This window comes from Dermacentor albipictus, chromosome 4 (genome assembly GCF_038994185.2).
Source record: "Dermacentor albipictus isolate Rhodes 1998 colony chromosome 4, USDA_Dalb.pri_finalv2, whole genome shotgun sequence".
Taxonomy (NCBI): domain Eukaryota; kingdom Metazoa; phylum Arthropoda; class Arachnida; order Ixodida; family Ixodidae; genus Dermacentor; species Dermacentor albipictus.
This window is the reverse complement of record NC_091824.1, coordinates 160,354,492-160,380,664: the sequence shown is the minus strand read 5'-3', so window position 1 is coordinate 160,380,664 and position 26,173 is coordinate 160,354,492. Positions and strand designations below refer to the sequence as shown.

At 45.2% G+C, this 26,173-nt stretch overlaps 2 protein-coding genes across 2 annotated transcripts; both read left to right on the top strand.

Moving 5' to 3' along the window:
- The first annotated feature begins 90 nt into the window (after positions 1–90).
- Positions 91–9,987, top strand: LOC139059392 (neprilysin-2-like). The gene is made up of 3 exons (XM_070537753.1): positions 91–485; positions 2,727–2,933; positions 7,648–9,987. Exons 2-3 carry the CDS (start codon positions 2,877–2,879, stop codon positions 9,730–9,732), a joined length of 2,142 nt encoding a protein of 713 aa, XP_070393854.1. The 5' UTR covers positions 91–485; positions 2,727–2,876; the 3' UTR covers positions 9,733–9,987.
- Positions 9,988–12,994: 3,007 nt separating this feature from the next.
- On the top strand, positions 12,995–24,510 carry LOC135900022 (endothelin-converting enzyme homolog). The gene is made up of 3 exons (XM_065429448.1): positions 12,995–13,423; positions 17,346–17,552; positions 22,183–24,510. Exons 1-3 carry the CDS (start codon positions 13,340–13,342, stop codon positions 24,253–24,255), a joined length of 2,364 nt encoding a protein of 787 aa, XP_065285520.1. The 5' UTR covers positions 12,995–13,339; the 3' UTR covers positions 24,256–24,510.
- The last annotated feature ends 1,663 nt before the right edge of the window (positions 24,511–26,173 follow it).

The window sequence follows — 26,173 nt, the reverse complement described above, 5'->3', positions numbered from 1 at the left end:
CAATACCCGTCAGTGGGTATGTGCCAAACTCATTAAGGACATCACCATCACCATCATCATCATCATCATCACCACCACCACCAATTCGAAAGCGGGCGCGAGCCACGGAAGAGGAAGTCGGGCACGGCACGGGACCGTCTCCTCCTACGCTTGCGCTCGGAGACCAGACAGCTTTTGTAAAGAACCCACCCGTCTCCACACGAAGCCTTCCAGGCAGGCGTTGATTCCAACTCCAGTGTCGACCAAGAGGACGAAGGACCGGGCGACTGGCTCCAGGAACGCCTCCTTACTGGCGTCGAGCAAGCCGCGCCTTCAATCTTCACATCTGTAGCGCTGCCTGCAAATTTATCTCGCGATAACGTTGCACCACGATACCTCTCCGAAAACCGAGGACCAGCAGCATGCCCAAGAGCTCAACGTCCGGCAACTAGTCGGCCAGGAGAGCCAAGCACGCCTCACAGCATCCAACCAAAATCACCTTAAAGGTGAGTTGAGTGCCAGCTAGCGATGCTCTGCACGCCCAATACAATTAGATCACCGAGCGAGTAGCAATTATTGGGTCCTCGGTTCAAAGTTTAAGTGAGCCTGTTCTGGTAGATCGTTCGTTCAAATCATCACTGGCCAGTTTTCTTCCGGAGGAAATTTGTTTATTAATAGCAATTGTAAACTCAGTTTCGGTTTTTCAATTTTTCACCGAAACCTAAGTGGTTGCTATACCAGGCTGCCGTCAAGGCTTTCGCGGTATTATCATATTTCTGCGCACAGGGTTCTCCAATGTCTTGAGGCTGAATTATTGCTTGCTTTAGAATACAGTGTATTTTTCTCTATAAACAATTTATTACCTCGCACCGGGTAGACGCTCTAAAGATGTGATGTCATGTGAACATCTTCCTACAGACCTTCAAGGTGGCATCATTCAACCCTGTTCATTGTTGTGACTCATTTGCATATGACACCTTATTGCTGATCATGAAGCGCAGTATTCTAAGAAGAGAGTAATGCAAAATGTTTGTGTAGGGACTTGCTGCCCTTTAGGAATCCTAGGTGGTCAGGCTTAATCCAGAGGCTTTCTCTGTGGCTTACGTCATAGGTTTTCTGTGGTCCAAGAGTGCGAAGTCAGCTAGCTCATTGAAAACAGCGCAGCAACAGGACCACTGAAAGACGAAAGAATACAGGCGCTGTTTGAAATTCGACCACGGACGAGCGAAGGTAGAAGTGCGGAAAGCCCACAAATTTGCTGAGGCTCGGGCGCTCTCACGTCAGACATCACCAATGCTTGTCTCGTCTCATTCTTGTGGGTTGTCCTGGGTGTTGCGCTGAATTCTTCACCTTCAAAATACAATGTATGAACTATACCCCAACCGAAGACTAATTTATATAACGCTAGCGCAAGACGGGGGTGATTGGAAATCGCAGGGAGGCTTTCGTTCTGCAGCGGTCAAATACAGGCTAATCCTGCTTATGATGATAATGTTATGAGATAAACAGGGTTGCTATGATGTTGATGAACGTTAGAGAACCTTGACAGTTGAAGTTGATCCGCACTCCACCACTACGGCGTCCCTCATAACCCACAGGGGAGTATTGGGATGTCAAACCCCACAGTATTAATTAGCATAGTTATTGGTCAGTCCTTGCGAAGTAGACCACTTGGCAACGCCAAGTTCTAATGGCTCCCCCTTCTCAAAGCGAAAGTTTCTTTCTTCACTTTCGGCGTTGTTGTCACGCCGTGTAGGAAAACTTGGGAGCCGCTTAAGCTTCGCGAGTAGAACTCAGTGGCATTAAAGGGTTCTTGACTGCTTCTCGTGCTTCCCGCTAACGGCGGTTTATGCAACCGTAATCTTTCGTGCAACCATAACCGCTTGTTCCGAACGCCATGCGCCAATGGAAGATTTCTGGTTCTTTGTTTATTTCTTCCCCCTGTATGGCCGGGGCCGCCGCTTCCGTGGATGGTAGAGCCGTGCGCGCCGTGCTATGATTGTTAGAAAGCACCCGTTTCGCGTCGCGCTGTGATCGGTTGACACGCTTCGCTCGCAGCCAACTAACGCTCAACGCCGCTTACGCCGGTCTCACTGCGCTGCCGGACCTTTAGAAGCTATCGCATTAAAATGAGCCGATCCCGGAAACGCTGTAATGCAAGGTGGTCATTGTAATGCGGCATGAGTTTCGAGGCAGTTGGATCAAAGTCATGGGTGGCTCGATTCCCATAATATTGTTACGGGGTTAAAAACAGTCAGACGTATATTTACAAAATATTTACAATAATTGCAGCAGCTGACAACATGGTAGACAGCGCGCGAAGTCCAGAGCGTCGTCTTCTTCCGACAGGATTAAAACATCTTCTTCGTCAGCGTGTCACATGACCCCGGCGGCTGAAGCACCGGCTCGGTGCTGGTTAGGAGGCGGGCGAATGATACAACTTAAGACGCGCGACGTTGTTGCTGAGCCACGGTTGGCCTGAAGCTATAGGCTACAATAAAAATGACACACAAAGCAAAATTCGAAGCCCTGGGCATTATTTCGCGGGAGTCCGCAGCGCCCGGATGTAAAACCACACAAATTAATTTTTTCACTATGCCTCAAATTCCAAAGATATGAGTTATATGAGAAATGGACCCTTGAGATGGTGTGTTACACGAAGAATTTGATACGTTTATTGAGAGTCCATCATAATTCGAGAAAGAAGGAAGTTGATTTCTATCGCACGCGGTTCTTATGTGGTGCAGGGATCGAAACAAACGGGGACGTGGAGCAACCCCGTTCATCACCATCGGCATTCTGCTGCGAGACGGAGAACACTCTCTGGAAAGGAGACGCAAGTACGGAGATTAACTAAACTCGAGCTCAGCAAAACGAGATCCGCTTCTTCAAACGAGATGAGTAAGCGGAAACAACTGGCCTCCATCGACACAAGCAAATCGATTGGACCAAGCGTGAGTAAATAAACGTTCGTGTATGGTATTTCCTTTTTCTTCTTTTGCTTCGTTCAATAACTATTTTATTTCATGAAAGCCGTTAAGTTAATTCAATAAAACTTTGCCAGCAAACAAAAAGCGATTCGACGGAGCTCAGAGCCACAGGCTTTGCTTTCTTTTTATTATGAACAAGTCGTTTATACTGTGCAAGGATATTTTCTACCGCACATGCTCCAGCATTATTTAATTTTAGAATAATCTACTAGACCATGTCGTGTAGGTCACTAATGAACCATTTTGCAGGTGTCTAGGATTCTAATTTATGAAACGCACAAAGACAGCTACCTTCTGCCGACTCCATCGCGCTACCGTGTACTGCTTCAACGTAATAACACCCGCGCAATTATTCGATACCGTAGAATATTTTTAAAACGAAGCTTTGTTTTCGAAACTCATGGAAAGGAGTTACAGTTACTGAACTTACGAATGTGAACTCAGTGTTGTAACAAACACTGGAAGTGCAAGCTATAACATAAATTGAATAAGAGCTGTTGGAAAGCAAGGTTTAGGTGCACGTGAAAAAAAAAAGCTAAAAACGAGAGTGTACAGGGAGACGTGGGCTTGGGGGCGTACTTGAAAGGATTTGAATCTCAGAGAACAACCGGCTTTGAAAAATCACTGAGCAACATGAAAAAAAAATCGATAGCTGAAGCTTTTACGTAACTGTTACGGGAAAACATTTGTTCACAGCGCTAGGATGAACCAAAAAGCTAACCAATAAATATTTATTGAACGGCGTGACACCAACTTGGGAAATAATTTTCAACGTATGCAGAAACTATATGCTCAGCGGACGCGATGGCGAAGCCAGCGATTGAACTACATTGAACAAAAAATAATCAAATTGAAAGGAAGGTTTTACGATAACTTAAAGGACCGTTCTTTACTCAGATCTAAACCAGACCAGGATTTTTGAGAGCACCCTACTACACAGAAAATTGGCCGATTGCGTTTATACATCGTCTAAACAAGCGTACCATGTGGAAGTAGCGCAGAATCCATAGAGAATATTTCATTTCCGTGTTGAGGCATTCATCAAAAGACGACGACCACGTAGTTACCATTCCCAAGGCATTGGGCATTGAGCTAATGGAAGAAGGGCAACGAATCTGGGGTAGAGAATAGTATGAAATGTCTTTGAGTACTGGTGTCGCAAAGATATTGTCAGCCATAGAATAAAAGCACACTAATTTTTAAGACAATAAATTTATTTTAGCGTCGGTGCTATGTTAGTAAGTGTTTAGTAGTAAGTAAGTAAGTGTTTTATTTACAGTAAGCAAGATACAAAGCTCACTACACGGGCAGGGGCTAAAGGCAATCAAGCCTGACAAAGGTCCCTGTCCATCCGTAGTGTGTGGCAGCCCACACGCTTCGAGTTCAACAGAGTAAAAAAAAGGATTAAGATTTAAAAAAAGGTTAAGATGAACGATTAATCTTAAGGGCCGCTAATAAACACTAAATGAAGACAAGAATAACTAGCTTGTAGGATCAATTGCCCACAGTTTTCACGGGGGTGCTCACAATATTCATCCACTCATACACCCCTCTATCAATTCCCTCGAGATGAAATGCTGAGTGCAGGAACCTTCAAGAATACTGGGGTCAGTCAGTCTTGCATACTATAGAACGTGTGTCCGACACAGCCGTAAACAGATTGGCACGACTGACCTAATCACTGATTCTGACTACGGACGGACTATACCGCGTAGCTCACGCTGAGCAGCAGTAAATCATGTCGAGAGGAGCGCGTCTGCGGCCTACAGAAGGCCGCACTAGCTTCAGAAACGCGTGCCCAATGTTGCCGCGCGTCGGAGCCATACCGCAAATGCCCCACTGGCTACCGTCTTCGCTGTGACGCAGTACGGCACCACGTTCTCACGCGCTCCCTCCCTATGCGAGAAACGTTGAGACAATGCGCTTCGGCTATTCTGGCCATACAGTTTCTTACTAAGGCAACTGTGATTGAGCAAAACCACTGCTACGCGCCGTTCGTCTTACGCGTTGCTTATGATCGGTCGTACTACTCGCGGCTGCCGCAAAAAAATTATCGGGACATCGGCGCGACAGCCAAGCCTTTGTGCCGTTTTTATTGGTGCATAAAAACTATGGCGACACTAGAGGGGCGCTCGCACCGTCGCCATTGGTGCTGCTGCCATCATGCTGTTCTAGTATCTAAGGTACATGCGCGGTCCGTGTGCAGTGTTTCTAATTTAGTGATTTTGTTGCTATATTTGGCAAGTTTTCGTCTATTTGGCGACAAATGTTTCTATTTAATGACCGGTGGCTCGACAGAAACCTGTCAACGAATGACGACATTTATTGACGTTGAAGTTCAGAAAGTCGCTTCAGAAATAACTTCGTAGACGCAATTTATTACAAAACGCTTTTGAAAGGTAGCCGCTATTGTCTGCGGCCATAATGAAGCAACTGTGCTCTACGCTTATGGAGATCACACAATGCGATTTATTGTGCCTAAGCCAATGCGCCGGCGAAATAAAACGTGTGTGGATGAATTACTGCATTTGTGAAAATTTCGTGACAACTGCTCGAAAAAGCTATTGCGGCCAAGTTCTCAAACGAGTCACATAAGGAAAACATATACAAGCATATGATATAATTACAGGCAACTTTAATCCTTATTTCCGCTGCTCAAAAGCAAACGCCTCGTAGAAGTTGGTCTATTAACTCAAACACAAAATAGTATAATCTGCTGCTTCTTTATATACAGGGTGGCCCACATAATTTTAGCCCAACTTTAAAAAACTGTAAATGCCACGTTGTTGGGCACAGCAAAGCTAATGCTGCTAGCCGTCTCTTAGGATACTCCAATTAGTTTTTGCATTGCGCATGTTTACATCACTAATCCTAATTAATTAATCAACTTCTCAAGTATTATAGTTACATGAAAAGTGTAAATAGGATAATTATAGAGCGACATGAAAACTCCCGATACAGCTTTCTGTTGCTTCATACGTGCTAGATAAAAGTGTTTTTCTGAGCGTGAAAGCAGCCCGCGAACACGCGCAAAGTGGCTTGATAGCCGGTCGCGCAGTAATTTTGCGTGTACTCGCAGCTTTCTTTCGCACTCGGAAATACAATGTTATGTAGAAAGTATTGAGTAACAGAAAGCTGCATCCAGAGTTTTTCATGCTGCCCTGCAATTTTCTCATTATCACTTTTCCTCTACTTATAATGCTTGAGAAGTTGAAATAATTCAGGCTAACTATCGTATTAGGTGCAGTAAAACAATTATTCTGTATCCAAGCGACGGCGAACAACATTATCTTAGTTCTGTCCAGCTGTGTGCCATTTCCGCATATTTAAAGTTTGGCAAAAGTTACCTGGGACATCCTGTCGCTTCTCCTGCAGGCCGTGAGCCTCGTACGTTCTTGCCGCTAATCGGCCGTTCCTTTACATAGAATGCGATTCTTGCCATTGGCTTATTTCACGCTTAGTCACTGCGCCGCCACGATTTTCGGCCAGCCTCCGCAAGTTCCCCAAGCGGAAGTGGACCAACCATAGCTGCCGGAAACACACTCTTTATTTATTTGTCTACTTACACTGCACAAACTCTGTCCCACCAAAATCTTCTCCACTTCTCGCCTCTTGTCAGCCGATTATATAACAAAATCCTATCAAGGTAGGTGATGCTACCCTCAGCCCTCCCACCATATAAACGCGAGGAGCGCTTTATAAGGCTGTTCAAACAACGAAGCGGGTCACCGCCCGGTGCTTGCATCGGCGATTACTAACTTTGATAAAAATCAAAAGGTAAAATAAAAATGGAACAGCCTTACCTTATACAGTCCCTGGTCACGAAAACGTGAGCTGCACATGACCGATCCTGCGAGTACAAACGCACTATTCGTAATATATTAGACGAAACAAAACACGTGCTCATTGAAATAGCACTCGTGATTGGTTGCAAATTCCTGTGGTCTTGCTAATTAGAATATATTTGGAAAACATTGGATGCTAGACGCTTAACCAGGTTTCTTTCGAGCACCGCTAGGGCTTTTCCCACAGGCAGTGCGTACCCGCCGTAGTTGCTCAATGGCTATGGTGTTAGGCTGCTCAGCACAAGGTCGCGTGATCGAATCCCGGCCACGGCGGCCGCATTAGGATGGGGACGAAAGGCGAAAACAGCCATGTACTTGGATTTAGGTGCACTTTAAAGAATACCAGCTGGTCAGAATTTCCGGAGTCTTCCACTACGGCTTGCCTCATAATCAGAAAGTGGTTTTGGCAGTGCGTCGGTTTGCGAAGTGATACCCGGTAAATCAGTAAATCTATTGTATTGACCTCGAGTGCTATTCTCGTTGCATTCACGCGGACTGTCCTCCGTCAGGCTCTAAAGCGACCAACCAGAGACAGTATTTTTTTTTCTTAGAACGGAATCACGTACGGTGAACGTGAACAAACTGAGGCAGCTGATATTGATGTAGATCAAAATGAAAAAGGGAGCTTGAGCAGATCCTGCATTGCTCGTAACAATATAAAGCGGGGCAAGAGAAAAGGAACGCAGTCGTAGGCGTGAGATATTTACCGTAGTAATGAGATGAATAAATCAAGGCGAATAATGTAGGGTTCATTAATACGAAAAAGAATAACTGGGAACTAGTGGGAGATAGCTATAATGACGACTCATGGGGACGTCGCACACTTTTTTCAGCCTCTGGCGCAGGACAGTGGAAGCTCAAGGATGGCGCCAGCCGTCATGCCCGTTCCGAGTCAAGATGCCCCAAAAAGGAGGCTATTCCTGGTCGTCCCTGTCACCGCCATTTTAGTTGGGGTGTTCATTTCAATCATCGCTTACATTTTTTTCATTTCAGCCGGAACGACAGTGGGCATCTGCGTCTCCGACTCGTGTAAGGAACACGCCAAGCGGCTATTGAAAACGATAAACACCAGCGTCGATCCCTGCAAGAACTTTTATGCGTTTGCCTGCGGCGGTTGGAAGCGGGAGTTTCCCGCGCTATCTGTCCTTGAGAAAATGAACCAAGACGCCAAGAAAAATGAGATCATAGAGCTGGACGACGACCTATGGAATCAAGGGAAAGCAGCCCAGCTTTACCACAAGTGTGCCGAGCCTCAGAAGCCGCACTCAATCTCCGGGATTGATACGCTCATTCATTTTATGGATGAAGTTGGGCTCATGTGGCCCTTTAAAGATTCCGACGATGCCCCATTTCACCCGTTAGAAGTAATGCTCAGCATGGCGGCAAGCTTTGATGTCAACTTTCAGTTCCGCCTACAGGTCATGATAAGCAAAGTGCTTGGTCATATTTTGATATTCCGCAGGCGATACAATGGTGTGGTTTGGAAACATCGCCTTGAACACCTCATGAACACAGATGAGTACGCATCGGTCATCCATGATCATATGGCTGTCCTGGGCCTACCTAACTTGCAGTATGATGCGGTACTCTTGCACAAGCTCGAGATATTCTTCACTGAAGCCACCCATTATAAGAAGAGCAAAGGCGAGCAGTGGTGGTTAACCTTCGACGAACTCGATACCAAGACGCCGAACATAAGGGATGTAGAGTGGCACCATCTCCTGAACAGGCAATACAGAATCACGCTCAGACGCCGTTGGAATCCTAAAGACTGGGTGGTAGTTGAAGACTCCCTCCTCCTGACGAAGCTCGACGAGCTCTTCCGCACGTACAATGAATCGGAGATTTTCATGGGCACTGCCTGGATGTTCATCCAGTCTCACCTTTGGGCGGTGGCGGGGAAACCAGAGCTCATGTTCCGTGACAACGTCAACGAGAACAGGCAGCTTGCCTGCCTGGAGTACGTGAACTCTGTTTTCGGGCTTCTCCCCTCCACCGAATACTTAACGCAGCTCTTCCCGACGCACGAGACTCGCCGCAATGTCAACCGCTTCACGCAAAGCCTCAAAAACGAATTCGTATCGAAAGTGAATAGAGCCGCTTGGATCGATCACGAAATCGCTGGAAAGGCGGTGCGTAAGATTAAGAGCACCGATTTGAACATCTTGCCATCCGAGCAGTTCTTTGTTTCGCATCAGCGCGCCGCTCTTTACGAGATATTTCCCGATATTAGTAATTTTTCATTCGTGGTTAGCTGGCTTGTTAGCGCGGAGAAGTACGGGAGGCTACAAAACGATGCCCGCTTTTACGATATATACCAAAAGAGACGCACTTTTCACCAACAACCATATACGTATGCGTACCTTCCCAATTCAGTTGACGCTGTCATGGTGGCGCTTGAAGCGCCACTTTTCTATATAAATGGAACTTTCGCGATGAACTATGCCGGCTCGGGGTTTCTGCTGGCCAGAGAGATCGCCAAAACCATTGACCCGCTAGGTACAACGGTGACCCTCTATGGTGAAAACACTGCCTGGTGGGGCAAGACACATTCGGCCGAGTACTACCGCCGCACGCAGTGTGAATTAGGCCAAGAGGCCGGACTGCCACAGATGGGCGTCTTCCCTGCGATACCGGCGCTGGAGGTCTCCTTCTCGGCGTTCAAAACGAGCGTCCAGCAGCACTCACACCGTGCCGATGCCGTTAACGACTTGCGACTTGAAGGCCTTGGAGAATACGGTGACGACCAGGTGTTCTTTATGACCTACTGCTACGCACTCTGCTCTAAAGAAGGCGATACTAACAGCCAACAAGAGTGCAACGTCCCACTCCGGCACTTTTATCCTTTTGCAGAGGCCTTCAAATGTCCCGAGGGGTCGCCCATGAACTTGAAAACAAAATGCGGATTTTTTAATTGAAGTGTTTGGCACGGAGTGCTTTTGCGTTTATAATTGAAAGAGCGCAAGAACCGGACGGAGCCAGGGAATAGCTGACACGAATCACTATGTCGTACGCTTCAGAGCAATGTAGTCTCAGCTTCCCATCCTGTTCCTGTGCTGTTCTAATTAGTGTTTTTTCTTGTAAAAAAGCTCCTCTAAAGACAACATTGACATTTGTCAAAGTGTAGTGTCAATAAAAAAAGGCCACGTATTTATTTTTATTTTCTTCTGACATCTCTCATTGTTTTCCTAAAGGTCTGTCCCTTCTTGCGCAACTGCAGAAATTATTCGGCATGTGCTCAGACTTAAGGCGCGCCATTGCATGGTATCAACTTTCCAAGTAATTTATATTCCATCACAAGCATTTGCTAAAAAGAGTGCAAGTACTTTCTTCGAGATTTGCACTGTAGAGGCTACGAGATTTCAGTGAGGTCATGCAAGGACACAGCGTGGTCGCTGTCATGCGCTGTCAATAGCTGTTCCTGAACATCTGAGGGCAAAAATTGGCCCATAGATTGGTACTTTTCCATGGCCCGGTTTCGCAATAGTGTCATACTGTTTCGGGTGTCGCGCAACTGAAAATCGTATTTTCGTCGAGTTGTACAAGCCTCCATCGTGAGCTACGAGTTGCGCACCAAGTTTTGCTTAAATCTAGAAAAAAAAGTGAAATGGCGTAGAAATCTGCCTATCCATTGATACGAAGACAAAATGATTAATGTGCCGAAGAGTGAACACAAACACATGCATATAAAGCTGGGGCTGTGTTTACTTAATAATAATAATAATAATAATAATAATAATAATAATAATAATAATAATAATAATAATAATAATAATAATAATAATAATAATAATAATAATACTAATAATAATAATAATAATAATAATAATAATAATGTACTTGCTGTTTCACAAGTATGTTCACGGACCGAGGCCATCACCGATAGCATTGCAAGTTTCTCCATTCGCCTCACGAGGAATGCATAATCCTCTTTCTTTCACGCGCATCTACGGCAAAACAGACGCTTTTAATTTATCTGCGCTTCCACCTGTCATCCGCTTGTAGAACGACCTTCCCAATATCCTGGTAGCTGAAGCTAACAAATAAAAATTCCGTCATGACATAAACATTCATTTCTTAATTTAAAAAAAAAGTTCTTGTCTGCGTTGCTTATTGTATGCTTTTTTTTCTTATCTTAGAATTTTAGAGCTTCTGTAAACTTGACTCTTCGTTGTATTATTATTATTAAAAAAGCATTGTACAATTGCATAATGTTGTATAATTGTTTGTTTTTTATACTGTCTAAATTTTTTTTCCATTTAATTCCATAATTCCATCATTTACCATAAAAATATGGTAAATTATGGTAAATTATGGTATGGTTGTTTCATGCTTGAAGTAGTAAAGGCAAGGCGCAGAAGACCAGGACTCAGGAAGAAGAACACAAACGACAAATAGTCCTGGTCTTTTGCGCCTTGCCTTTGCTACTTCAAGCATGAACCAACTAGTACAAGCAAGAGTTTTACTTGAGCATATTTCTTCTACATTGGGCCCTTTCTTTTAACAAAGCTTTCGCACCGATCCTGCCAAGTTGTGCGTCAACCCGATCGCCGTCTCGCCAGTCTCGAGTGGCGCCAGTCCTGTCATTTGTGCTCTTCTTCCTGAGTCCTGGTCTTCTGCGCCTTGCCTTTACTACTTCAAGCACGACTCTAAAGTCGCGTTTGGCACGGTCTCAGGGGCAGTGTCAATCTCTGGATTGGCCACCGATGATTGCGAAGGCTCCAGCGTTCCTGAGAGAGTGGCCTTTGATGACGTGGAGTTATCTGCTGTTATCCGAAACATAAATGGGAGCAGAACATTGCTCGCGGTTACTGTACAGCCCTTCTCCTGTGTCGCAGAATCTTCTTCGGAATGTCTAAAAGCACCGGGTTTGATGTGGTCACATTGTCATCGCACTAACCTGTTTGGGCTTTTAATGAACAACGATTTGTGGCCTAACTTTTCCAAAACCATTCCCTCTATCCAGATCAGATTCCCTCCAAAGTTTCGAAAGAAAACTGCGTGTGCGACAGCGAGCACTCTCGACTTTGAGTCCCTGTCGCAGTTGGTATGGATTTCGTTCGCTTTTGCTTCGGGCTGAGTGCACGTGAAAGCTGTATCCACCTCCATGCCTCTCTATGCAACCTTTTCTCTCTCTATTGACAGCCAATTTCCGCGGTGATCGAGTCAGATGTATCCATGTTTGCTTGTGCGAGCGTGACACTTTGCTTGTTAATTTGCTTACTAAGTGATTGTTTACAAGTTTATACAGCCGATAATACTACTATCGTATACACTCTCCACTAATTTTCTATCAATGCTCCACCTTACGGGCGGAACTGCGACTCTTTATGGAAATATAAACTTTAAGTTGTTGTGGTGTTTGAACTGATGTGTGCGTAGTCAATATGCATACTTTGTTTTCGATTGGGCATCCTTGGTTAGAGGCACGTACGCATGAGGATGGTTGGTCGCAAATCGAGAAGCGCAGCAAAATGTCTCTGTTTTGACAGAGATACAGAAAAAAAGTTTAATGGAAACTAAGATGTCATTCCTGTTATATGGAGTGCTTGCCACTTCATATGACATTTCAAATGACATGAAGTGATAATAAGCACAGGAGGCGAAGCAGACTAAACCAAGAAGAGAAAAAAACAAAAAATAACTAGGAATTTCGGTTGGCTTGGGCTCAGCGAAGTGCGTGGCTCATATAAATCCCCTATAGTGATACGCGCCCTGAAATTGTGCACGTGTCTGCTAGTGCTCAGGCTGACTTTGATGATAATGATGATGATTGTTATTATCATCTATAGCATGATCATGACTCGTGCCAACTAAATTTAGCAAGCGAAGGCCATGACCTTGGTCGTTCACCATCTTCGTCGTCGCCGTCCTCGTCGTCGTCGTTGTTGTCGTTGTTATTTGGCCCTTATCCATTTTCTCAGGCCCACCCGCGCGGGAGGAGAACATGCTGGGGAATTTATTCCCTTTTTCCAAACAAATTTGACATATATTGCAGAAATTTTAAAATCCTTGCAATGTGACATGTCGTCGTGTGTGCATGCCGTTCACCAGAAGCACAACATCGACTAAGAAGTGTGCCCTGACTTCTCTGTTAAATGTCAAAATAATGGTTCCATGCGCGGTTGACCACGGTGATCATCGCCAATTCGAAAGCAGGCGCGAGCCACGGAAGAAGAAGTCAGGCACGGCACGGGACCATCTCCTCCTACGCTTGCGCTCTCCATCGTGGGTAGCAGCCACACGCATCACAGGCTACAACAACAACAACAGCTTGCACACGGAAACCAGACAGCTTTTGTAAAGACCCGCCCGTCTCTACACAAAGCCTTCTAGGCTGGCGTTGATTCCAACTACAGTGTCGACCAAGAGGACGAAGGACCGGACGATTGGCTCCAGGAACACCTGCTTACTGGCGTCGAGCAAGCCGCGCCTTCAGTCTTCCCATCTGTAGCGCTGCCTGCAAAATTTATCCCGCGATAACGTTGCACCACGATACCTCTCCGAAGACGGAGGACCAGCAGCATGCACAAGGGCTCAACATCCAGCAAAGAGTCGGCCAGGCGAGCAAAGCGCGCCTCACAGCATCTATCCAAAGTCACCTTAAAGGTAAGCTGAGTGCCTTCTAGCGATGCTTTGCATGCCCAATACAATACCGCATGCCCAATACCGAGCGAGAAGCAATTGATGGGTCCTCGGTTAAAAGTTTAAGTGAGCCTATTCTGGTAGATCGTTCGTCCAAATCTTCACTGATCTTTCTTCTTCCGGAGGAAATTCGTTTATTAATGGCAATTGTAAACTCAGTTTCGATTTTTCAATTTTGCGCTGAAACATAAGCGGTTGCTATATCAGGCTGCGTCAAGGCTTTCGCGGCATTACCATATGTTTATGCACATAGTTCTCCAATGTCTTGAGGCTGAATTATTGGTTGCTTTCGAATACAGTGTGTTTTTCTCTATGAATAATTTATTACATAGCACCGGGTGGACGCTCTAAAGATGTGATGTCACGTGAACATCTTCCTACAGCCATTCAAGGTGGCATCATTCATCCCTGTTCGTGGTTTTGGCTCATTTGCATATGACATCTTGTTGCTGATCATGAAACGCAGTATTCTAAGAGCGTAATGCAAAAATGGTTGTCTAGGGACTTGCTGCACTTTAAGAATCCTAGGTGGTCAGGCTTAATCCAGAGGCTTTCTGTGTGGCATCCGTCATAGGTTTTCTGTGGTCCAAGAGTGCGAAGTCGGCTAGTTCGTTGGAAACAGCGCAGCAACAGGCTTACTGAACGATGAAAGAACAAAGGTGCTGTCCGAAATTCGACCACGCACGATCGAAGGTAGAAGCGCAGAAAGCCCACAAATTTGCTGAGGCTTGGGCGCTGTCACGTCAGGCAACACCAATGCTTGTCTCGTCTCATTCTTGTGGGTTGTCCTGGGTGTTGCGCTGAATTCTTGACCTTCAAAATGCAATGTATGAACTATCCCCCAACACGAATATTTATTTATATAAGGCTAACGCAAGACGGGGGTAACTGGAGATCACAGAGAGGCTCTCGTTCTGCAGCGGTCAAATACAGGCTAATCGTGCTTATGATGATAATGTTGAGCATGGAGTTTCTCACGGGTTTGCTGAAGATAAACAGGGTTGTTATGATGTTGGTGAACGTTAGAGAACCTTGACCGTTGAAGTTAATCCGGACTCCACCACTACGGCGTCCCTCATAACCCACAGGGGAGTATTGGGACGTCAAACCGCATAGTTTTATTTAGCACCGTTATTTGTCAGTCCTTGGGAAGTAAACCACTTGGCAACACCAAGATCTGATGGCTCCCCCTTCTCAAAGCGAAAGTTTCTTTCTGCACTTTCGGCGTTGTCACGCCGTGTAGAAAAACTTGGGAGCAGCTTAAGCTTCGCTAGTAGAACTCGGTGGTCATACAGGGTTCTTGACTGCTTCTCGCGCTTCCCTCTAACGGCGGTTTATGCAACCGTAATCTTTCGTGCAACCGTAACAGCTTGTTGCGAACGCCATGCGCGAATGCAAGATTTCTGGTTCTTTGTTTATTTCTTCCCCCGTATGGCCGTGGCCGCCCCTTCCGCGGATAGTAGAGCCGTGCGCGCCGCGCTGTGATTGGTAGAATGAACCCGTTTCGCACCGGGCTGTGATTGGTTGACACGCTTCACTCACAGTCAACGAACGCTCACCGCCACTTACGCCGTGCTCACTGCACTGCCGAACCATATCAAGCTATCACATTAAAATGAGCCGATCCCGGAAACAGTGCAATGCAAGTTGGTGATTGTAACGCGGGATAATTCTCGAGGCAGTTGAATCAAAGCATGGGTGGCTCGATTCCCATAATATACTACATCGCAATATAGTGCCTCAGGCTTGGTATGCGGACCTAGTTCTTTTGCCCCTCACTCCTGGTTTGCGGTCTCTGTCTAACCCACCACTACCGCCAACTTTGAGCTGTCGCCGTGTGGATTGACATAACACTAACATTGTGCGTGAACAGGGCAATTGATCAGGAAAAAAGAATCTGCTCTGGCACGTTTGCACGATGAACAGCTGTAAAGTTAGCGTGTAGAAGGTTGGCTTGCGTGGGGGCGCTGGCTTATACGACACAAATGGTGTATCTGTAGCTCAGTGCAACACCGAACGTTGTTTGCCAACGACACGACCAGGAGGCGCAATCTATCATATCTTCGCAAGGGGCGTAGGCACTATACGGCACAGCATTACATTTCGTACTTGTCTGTACAACATGCTATTTACATAACATAGTGTCTTAACTGACATACCTTCACGTAACGTTAACATATTTAGTTAGAACACAAGTGTCTACATCAACCTTCGCGTATACCAATTCTCCCATTGCGTGCTATGTAGGTTTCTTGTTTTCCTTGGAGCAAATAAGTGTCGGGCCCGAGCGAAACAGCTCCGATTCCAACGGAAGGAGATGTCCCCCTCCCTCGACCCCATATTCAGGAGATGGTGTGGATAGTACAGCTGGCCGTCGTCTTACATATCGATTCTAGAAGACGTAATCTTGGCACAGTGTGCAATAAGACTGAAAAATTGTTGCATAAATCATCCAAGATTCTTTCCAAAATAAGCGAATGGCCTAATGAAACTAAAATGAACTACCAGTACTCCCGAAGGGCGTCGGTGGCATCAATAACGGTGTTCAGTGCTGGCGGAACAAATTATTTTCGACATGTTTGGGTAGACGGCATGACAGCGTTGCGACGACCGAGTAATAGCGATGGAAGTGTCAAAACCAGCTCGACTGCAGCGTGACCAAGATGGCGTGACGTTAGCGGAGTAGCGCCAGCGTGATGGCAACAGTGACGTGACAGCGTAATGGCGACGTGACAGCTGAGCGGAGACAGCGTCACTACAATGTCATGACAACGGCTGCATGCCTGTTCTCCCTCTCGTTTACTTCGCGGCGGCCATGATAATGCTCTGACCATTCGCTTTAACGTCTCGCGGAGCCCACACACTGCGGGAGTTGGAGCAAAGCTGTACTGACAGAGCGAGAGAGAGGGGCTCTCTGTTCGAAGCTGTCGAGAGCCGGCAAGGCCAAATGGCGTGTCTTGACCAGAGACGCGCTGAGGATTTCGAGGGCGAACAGGACCGGCTGCCGTCGGCGCAGGCGGCGGAGAGAGGAAACAAACCGCCGCCACCGACCCCAGCTCCCAAACTCTCTGACGCCACAGAAATCTCGCACGAAATCACGTGCGTCTCAGTAGTTGGCTACGAACGGCGCGAAGACTTTGTCTGCCCGTGCAATGGCAGGCAAGGCCCGCTACTCTGTAGCGTGACTGCGCAGGCCGTTGCCCAAGCAGGCAGCCTTCCCACCGGTCACCACGAAAACTGGTGAAAAATCGGAAGAAAGCTGTTTGGTTTAAATATATCACAAGCAGATATATCGCCTCCAATGATTTGCGCCTTTTGGGCAGTCGTGTCCACTGGGAGCTAGGCATCAAAGATTAAACTGTGGGTAAATAAACATTTTTTCACTGTGCCATATCGTAACTACAAGAAACTGCGCATTATTGCGCGCGACCATGTCTTGTGTGACAAGACTTTCATCGCGCACATCTTCATTACCAAATGCAAAAAGGTTGTTCTCCCTGTTTTGTAGATGCTTTCGAGCAGCGACTGCCTTGTTCATGTGCCTTGAGCCATTCATTAAATTACCCTTATGAATAAACGCCACATAAATGACTTCACTACATCAATATTAATTTGCCCTGAAGCTATAGGCTACAATAAAAATGACAAACAAAGCAGTATTCTAAGCCCTGGGCATTATTTCGCGGGAGTCCGCAGCGCCGGGATGTAAAACCACACAAATTCATTTTTTCACTATGCCTCAAATTCCAAAGATATGAGTTATATGAGAAATGGACCCTTGAGATGGTGTCTTACACGAAGAATTTGATACGTTTATTGAGAGTCCCTCATAATTCGAGAACTAAGGAAGTTGATTTCTATCGCATGCGGTTCTTATGTGGTGCAGGGATCGAAACAAACGGGGACGAGGAGCAGCCCCGTTCATCACCATCGACATTCTGCTGCGAGACGGAGAACACTCTCTGGAAGGGAGATGCAAATACGGAGATTAACTAAACTCGAGCTCAGCAAAACGAGATCCGCTTCTTCAATCGAGACGAGTAAGCGGAAACAACTGGCCTCCATCGACACAAGCAAATTGACTGGACCAATCGTGAGTAAATAAACGTTTGTGTATGGTAATTCGTTTTTCTTTTTTTTGCTTGGTTCAATAACTATTTTCTTTCATGAAAGCGGTAAAGTTAATTCAATAAAACTTTGCCGGCAAATAAAAACCGACAGATCTCAGAGCCACAGGCTTTGCTTTTTTTATTATTATTATTAACAAGTCGGCTATACTGTGCAAAGATATTTTCGTAGATTTTCTACGGCACATGCTCCGGCATAATTTCATTTTTAGAATAATCTACTAGACCACGTCGTGTAGGTCACTAATGAACCATTTTGCAGGTGTCTGGGATTCTCATTTATGAAACGCACCAAGACAGCTGCCTTTTGCCGACTCGATCTCGCTACCGTGTACTGCTTCAACGTAATAACACCCGCGTAATTATTCGATACGGAAGAATATTTTTAAAGCGAAGCTTTGTTTTCGAGGCTCATGGAAACGAGTTATGGTTACTGAACTTACGAATGTGAACTCAGTGTTGTAATAAAAACTAGAAGCGCAAGCTATACCATAAATTGAATAAGAGCTGTTGGAAAGCAAGGTTTAGGCGCACGTGAAAGAAAAAACCTAAAACGAGAGAGTATGGGGAGACATGGGCTTGGGGCGTAGTTGAAAGGATTTGAATCTCAGAGAACAACTCGATTTGAAAAATCACTGAGTAATATGAAGAAAAATAGATAGCTGAAGCTCTTACGCAACTGTATCGGGCAAACATTTGTTCACAGCGCTAGAACAACCCAGGAAGCTAACCAGTAAATATTTATTGAACGGCCGTGACACCAACTTCGGGAAGAATTTTCAACATATGCAGAAACTATATTCTAAGTGGACGAGAAGGCGAAACCAGTGATTAAACTACATTGAAAAAAAAATAATCGAACTGAAAGGAAGGTTTTACGATAACTCAAAGGACCGTTCTTTAGTCATATCGAAAACAGACCAGGATATTTGAGAGCGCCGTGCTACCGAGAAAGTTGGTCGATTGCGTTTATACATCGTCAATACATGCGTGCCATGTGAAAGTAGCGCAAACTCCATAGAGCACATTTCATTCTCGTGTTGAGGCATTCATGAAAAGACGATGACGACGTAGTTGCCATGCCCGAGGCATTGGGCATTCAGATAACAGAACACTCGCAACGAATCTGGGGTAGAGAATAGTACGAAATGTATTCCGAGTACTGGTGGCACAAACATAGTGTCAGCCATAGAATAAAAGCACACTACTTTTTAAGACAATAAATTATTTCGGCGTCGGGGATATATGTTAAGACGAACGACTGATCGTAAGGACCGCTAATAAACACTGAATGAAGGCAAGAATACCACGCTTGTAGGACCGATTGTCCAGTTTTAACGGGCGTGCTCACAATATTCATCCACCCCTACACCCCTCTATCGATTCCCTCGAGGTGGAATGCTGAGTGCAGGAACCTTCAAGAATACTGGGGTCAGTCAGTCTTACATACTATAGAACGTGTGTCCGACACAGCCGTAAACAGATCGGCACGACTGACCTAATCACTGATTCTGACTACGGACGGACTATACGGCGTAGCTCACGCTGAGCAGCAGTGTATCATGTCGAGAGGAGCGCGTCTGCGGCCTACAGAAGGTCGCACTGGCTTCAAAAACGCGTGTCCAATGTTGCCGCGCGTCGGAGCCATGCCGCAAATGCCCCACTGGCAAACGTCTTCGCTGTGCCACAGTACGGCACCACGTTCTCACGTGCTCTCTCCCCATGCGAGAAACGTTGAGACAATGCGCTTCGGCTATTCTAGCCATACAGTTTCTTACTAAGGCAACTGTGATTGAGCGAAACCGCTGCGATGCGCCGTTCGTCTTATGCGTTGCTTATGATCGGTCGTACCACTCGCGGCTACCGCGAAAAATTATCGGGACATCGGCGCGACAGCCAAGCGTTTCTGCCGTTTTTACTGGCGCACAAAAATTATGGGGACTCTAGAGGGGCGCTCGCACCATCGCCATTGGTTCCGCTGCCATCATGCTGTTCTAGTATCTAAGGTGTATGCGCGGTCCGCGTGCAGTGTTTCTAATTTAGTGATTTTGTAGCTATATTTAGCAACATTTAGTCTATATGGCGACAAATGTTTCTATTTAATGACCGGCGGCTCGACGGCAACCTGACAAAAATTTATGACATTTTAGAGACGTTGACGTTCAGAAAGCCACTACAGAAATAACTTTGTGGACTCAATTTATTATTAAACGCTGTAGAAAGGTAGCCGCTATTGTCTGTGACCATAATGAAGCAACTGTGCTCTGCACTTATGGAGATCACACAATGCGATTTATTGTGCCTAGGCCAATGCGCCGGCTAAATAAAATGTGTGTGGATGAATTACTGCTTTGGTGAAAATTTCGGGACAACTGCTAGAAAAAGCTATGTGCGGCCAAGGCCTCAAAGAGTCACATAGGGAAATATATTCAAGTATGTGATATAACTACAGGCCACTGTAGTCCTTATTGCCGCTGCTCAAAGCAACCGCCTCGTAGAAGTTGGGCTGTGAACTCACACACAAGGTCGTATAAGCTTCTGCTCTCTTTATATACAGGGTGTCCCACGTAATTTTAGCCCAACCTTAAAGAGATGTGAATGCCACGTTGCTGGACAAAGCAAAGCTAATATTGCTTGCCGCCACTTAGGATACTGCAATTACTTTTTGCATTCCGCATGATTACATAACTAGTCATAAATAATTATTGAAATTCTCAAGTATTATAGTTCCATGAAAAGTAAGATAATAATAGTCATTAAGTAAATATAGTACTTAAATAATTTATAGTAATTAAGTAATAAGATAATTTTAGAGCGACATGAAAGACTCCCGATACAGCTTTTTGTTGCTTCATACATGCTACATAAAAGTGTTTTTCTGAGCGTTAAAGCAGCCCGCGAATACACGCAAAGTGCCTCGAGGGGCCGGTCGCGCAGTATTTTCCGTGTACTCGCAGCGTTTTTTCGCACTCGGAAATACAATTTTATGTATAGAAAGTATTAGGTAACAGAAAACTCTATCCAGAGATTTTCATGTTGCCCTACAAGTTTCTCATTGTCACTTTTCCTCTACTTATAATGCCTGACAAGTTGAATTAATTTAGACTAATTATCTAACTACCGGAATGTAAAATTTATTCTGTATCCAAGCGATGGCGCACAAAATTATCTTAGTTCTGTCCAGCTATGTGCCATTTGCACATACTTAAAATTTGGCAAAAGTTACCTGGGATATCCTGTGTATATACCTTCTCCTGCAGGCCGTGAGCCTCGTACGTTCTTGCCGCTAATCGGCCGTACCTTTACATAGAATGCGATTCTTGCCATTGGCTTATTTCACGCTTAGTCACTGCGGCGCCACGATTTTCGGCCAGCCTCCGCAAGTTCCCCGAGCGGAAGTGGACCAACAGCTGCCGGCAACACACTCTTTACCAGTTTGTCTACTAAACTCCACAAACTCTGTCCCACCAAAATCTTCTCCACTTCTCGCTTCTTGCCAGCCGCTTATATAGGAAAATCCAATCGAGGTAGGTGATGCTACCCTCACCCCTCCCACCATATAAACGAGAAGAGCGTTTGATAAGGCTGTTCAAACAACGAAGCGGGTCACCGCCCGGTGCTTGCATCGGCGATTACTAACTTTGATATAAATCAAAACGTAAAATAAAAATGCAAAAGCCTTACCTTATAGAGTCCCTGGTCATGAAAACGTGAGCTGCACATGACCGATCCTGCGAGTACAAACGCACTATTCGTAATATAATAGACGAAACAAAACACGTGCTCATTGAAATAGCACTCGTGGTTGGTTGCAAAATCCTGTGGTCTTGCTAATTAGAATATTTATTAGAAACCATTGGATGCTAGACGCTTAACTAGGTTTCTTTCGAGCACCACTAGAGCTTTTTCCATAGGCAGTGCGTACCCGCCGTGGTGGCTCAGTGGCTATGGTGTTAGGCTGCTGAGCACAAAGTTGCGGGATTGAATCCCGGCCACGGTGGCCGCATTTTGATGGAGGCGAAATGCGAAAACACCCGTGTACTTGGATTTTCGTGCACGTTAAAGAACCCCAGGTGGTCGAAATTTCCGGAGTCCTCCACTACGACGTGCCTCATAATCAGAAAGTGCTTTTGGCACCTAAAATCCCTATAAATATACGCAGTTCGTCAGTTTGCGAAGAGATACCCGGTAAATAAGTGAATCAATCGTATTGATCTCGTGTCCTATTCTCGTTGCATCCACGCGGACTGTCCTCCGTCAGGTATTAAAGCGACCAACCAGAGACAGTATTTATTTTCTTAGAACGGAATGACCTACGGTAAACGTGAACAAACTCAGGTAGCTGATATTTGCGTATATAAAAATGAAAAGCGGAATTTGAGCAGATCATGTACTGCTCGTAACAATGTAAAGAGTGGCAAGAGAAGAGAAACGCAGTCGAAGGCGTGAGATATTTAGCGTAGTAATAAGATGAATAAATCAAGGAAAATAATGTAGGGTCAACTAACACGAAAAAGAATAACTGGGAAGTACTGGGAGATAGCTATGATGAAGACTCATGGGAACGTCGCACACTTTTTTCATTCTCTGGCGCAGGACAGTGGAAGCTCAAGGATTGCGCCAGCCCTCATGCCCGTTCCGAGTCAAGAAGACGCAAAAAGGAGGCTATTACTGGTTGTCCCAGTCACCACGATTTTAGTTGGGGTGTTCACTTCCATCATCGTTTACATTTTTTTCATTTGGGCCGGTACGACAGTGGGCATCTGCGTCTCCGACTCGTGTAAGGAACACGCCAAGCGGCTATTGAACACAATAAACACCAGCGTCGATCCCTGCAAGAACTTTTATGCGTTTGTCTGCGGTGGTTGGAAGCGGGAGTTTCCCAAACTTTCTGTCCTTGAGAAAATGAACCAGGATGCCAAGAAAAATGAGATCATGGAGCTGGACGCCGACCTATGGAATGAAGGGAAAGCAGCCCAGCTTTACCACAAGTGTGCCGAGCCTCAGAAGCCGCACTCAATCTCCGGGATTGATACGCTCGTCCATTTTATGGATGAAGTTGGGCTCGTGTGGCCCTTTAAAGATTTCGACGATGACCCATTTCACCCGTTAGAAGTAATGCTCAGCATGGCGGCAAGCTATGATGTCAACTTTCAGTTCCGCCTACAGGTCATGATAAGTAAAGTGATTGGCAATATTTTGATATTCCGCAGGCGATACAATGGCGTGGTTTGGAAACATCGCCTTGAGCACCACATGAACAGAGATGAGTACGCAGCGGTCATCCATGATCATATGACTGTCCTGGGCCTACCTAACTTGCAGTACGATGCGGTACTCTTGCACAAGCTCGAGATGTTCTTCATCGAAGCCACCCATTATGAGAAGAGCAAAGTCGAGCAGTGGTGGTTAACCATCGAGGATCTCGATACCAAGACGCCGAGCATAAGGGAAGTACAATGGCACAATCGCCTCAACAAGCAATACACCATCACGCTCAGACGCCGTTGGAATCCTAAAGACTGGGTGGTAGTTGAAGACTCCCTCCTCCTGACAAAGCTCGACGAGCTCTTCCACACGTACAATGAATCGGAGATTTTCATGGGCATTGCCTGGATGTTCATCCAGTCTCACCTTTGGGCGGTGGCGGGGAAACCAGAGCTCATGTTCCGTGACAACGTCAACGAGAACAGGCAGCTTGCCTGCCTGGAGTACGTGAACTCTGTTTTTGGGCTTCTGTCCTCCGCCGAATACTTAACGCAGCTCTTCCCAACGAACGAGACCCGCCGCGGAGTCTTCCGCTTCACGCAAAGCCTCAAAAACGAATTCGTATCGAAAGTGAATAGAGCCGCTTGGATCGACCGCGAAATCGCTGGAAATGCGGTGCGCAAGATTAAGAGCACCGATTTGAACATCTTGCCATCCGAGCAGTTTTTTGTTTCGTATCAGCGCGCCGCTCTTTACGGGATATTTCCCGATATTAGTGATTTTTCATTCTTGGTTAGCTGGATTATTAGTGCGGAGAAGTACGGGAGGCTACAAAACGATGCCCGCTTTTACGATATATACCAAAAGAGACGCACTTTTCACCAACAACCATATACGTATGCGTACCTTCCCAATTCAGTTGACGCTGTCATGGTGGCGCTTGAAGCGCCACTTTTCTATATAAATGGAACTTTCGCGATGAACTACGCTGGCTCGGGGTTTCTGCTGGCCAGAGAGATCGCCAAAACCATTGACCCGCTAGGTACAACGGTGACCCTCTATGGTGAAAACACTGCCTGGTGGGGCAAGACACATTCGGCCGAGTACTACCGCCGCACGCAGTGTGAATTAGGCCAAGAGGCCGGACTGCCACAGATGGGCGTCTTCCCTGCGATACCGGCGCTGGAGGTCTCCTTCTCGGCGTTCAAAACAGCCGTCCAGCAGCACTCAAACCGTGCTGATGCCGTTAATGACTTGCGACTTGAAGGCCTTGGAGAATACGGTGACGACCAGGTGTTCTTTATGACCTACTGCTACGCACTCTGCTCTAAAGAAGGCGACACTAACAGCCAACAAGAGTGCAACGTCCCACTCCGGCACTTTTATCCTTTTGCAGAGGCCTTCAAATGTCCCGAGGGGTCGCCCATGAACTTGAAAACAAAATGCGGATTTTTTAATTGAAGTGTTTGGCACGGAGTGCTTTTGCGTTTATAATTGAAAGAGCGCAAGAACCGGACGGAGCCAGGGAATAGCTGACACGAATCACTATGTCGTACGCTTCAGAGCAATGTAGTCTCAGCTTCCCATCCTGTTCCTGTGCTGTTCTAATTAGTGTTTTTTCTTGTAAAAAAGCTCCTCTAAAGACAACATTGACATTTGTCAAAGTGTAGTGTCAATAAAAAAAGGCCACGTATTTATTTTTATTTTCTTCTGACATCTCTCATTGTTTTCTTAAAAGTCTGTCACTTCTTGCGCAACTGCATAAATTATTCGGCATGTGCTTAGACCTAAGGCGTGCTATTGCATGCTATCAACTTTCCAAGTAATTTATATGCCGTCACAAGCACTTGCTAAAAAGAGTGTAAGTACTTTCTTCGAGATTTGCACTACATAGGCTACGAGATTTCTGCGAGGTCATGCAAGGACACAGCGTGGTCGCTGTCATGCGCTGTCAATAGTTGTTCCTGAACATCTGATGGCAAAAATTGGCCCATAGATTGGTACTTTCCCATTGCCAGGTTTCGCAATAGTGTCGTACTGTTTCGGGTGTCACGCAACCGAAAATCGAATTTTCGTCGAGTTGTACAAGCCTCGATCGTGAGCTACGAGTTGCGCACCAAGTTTTGCTGAAATCTAGGAAAAAAAGGGAAAATGGCGTAGAAATCTGCCTATCCATTGATACGAAGACAAAATGATTATTGTGCCGAAGAGTGAACACAAACACATGCATGTAAAGCTGGGGCTGCGTTTACTTTGTAATAATAATAATAATAATATATATATATATATATATATATATATATATATATATATATATATATATATATATATATATATATATATATATATATATATATATATATATACACATATATATATATATATATTGCTGTTTCACAAGTACGTTCACGGACCGAAGCCATCACCAATAGCATTGCAAGTTTCTCCATTCACCTCACGAAGTTTGCATAATCTTCTTTCTTTCACGCGCATCTACGGCAAAACAGACGCTTTTAATTTATCTGCGCTTTCACCTGTCATCCGCTTGTAGAACGACCTTCCCAATATCCTGGTAGCTGAAGCTAACAAAGAAAAATTCCGTCATGACATAAACATTCATTTCTTACTTTAAAAAAAAAGTTCTTGTCTGCGTTGCTTATTGTATGCTTTTTTTTTCTTATCTTAGAATTTTAGAGCTTCTGGAAACTTGTCTCTTCGTTGTATTATTATTTAAAAAGCATTGTACAATTGTACAATGTTCTATAATTGTTTGCTCTTTATACTGTCTAAATTTTTTTTCAGGCAGCATCTCTTTATTAATGCACATAACTCCTACGACACTTCAAATCTTGTAAACAACATGTTCCACATTGTCTTCCCACGTTAAGTTCTCATTGAACACAACGCCAAGAGTTCTGAATGCGTGGAGTACTTCTATTTTCGAATCACCTAATGAAAAATTAGTATTTATAAAAATGCTCTTATTCCTCGGACGGGAAAGTATGGCTTTCGTCTTGGCCGTCTTTATTTTCAATGCATTAGCACTTGACCACTCATGCAACCGAGATAGTGAGCTATTTGCTTCGGAAATTGAGTCATTTGGACATGCAGCTGAAAAAACCATAGTCGTGTCATCGGCATAAGTGATACGTTTGATGTTTGAATTAATACATATAATGCCATTCAAATAGATATTAAATAAAAGTAGTCGAAGGATACTTTCCTGGGGTACTTCTGATGTTAATGTTTTTTTTGTCCGAAGAGAAACCATTGAGGTAGACATATTGTTGTCGATTTTCTTATAAAATATGCTAATAGTGCTAGTGCATTACCAGGGATTCCATATGTATCCTTTTTTTTTTGTAAGATCAAATGTGTA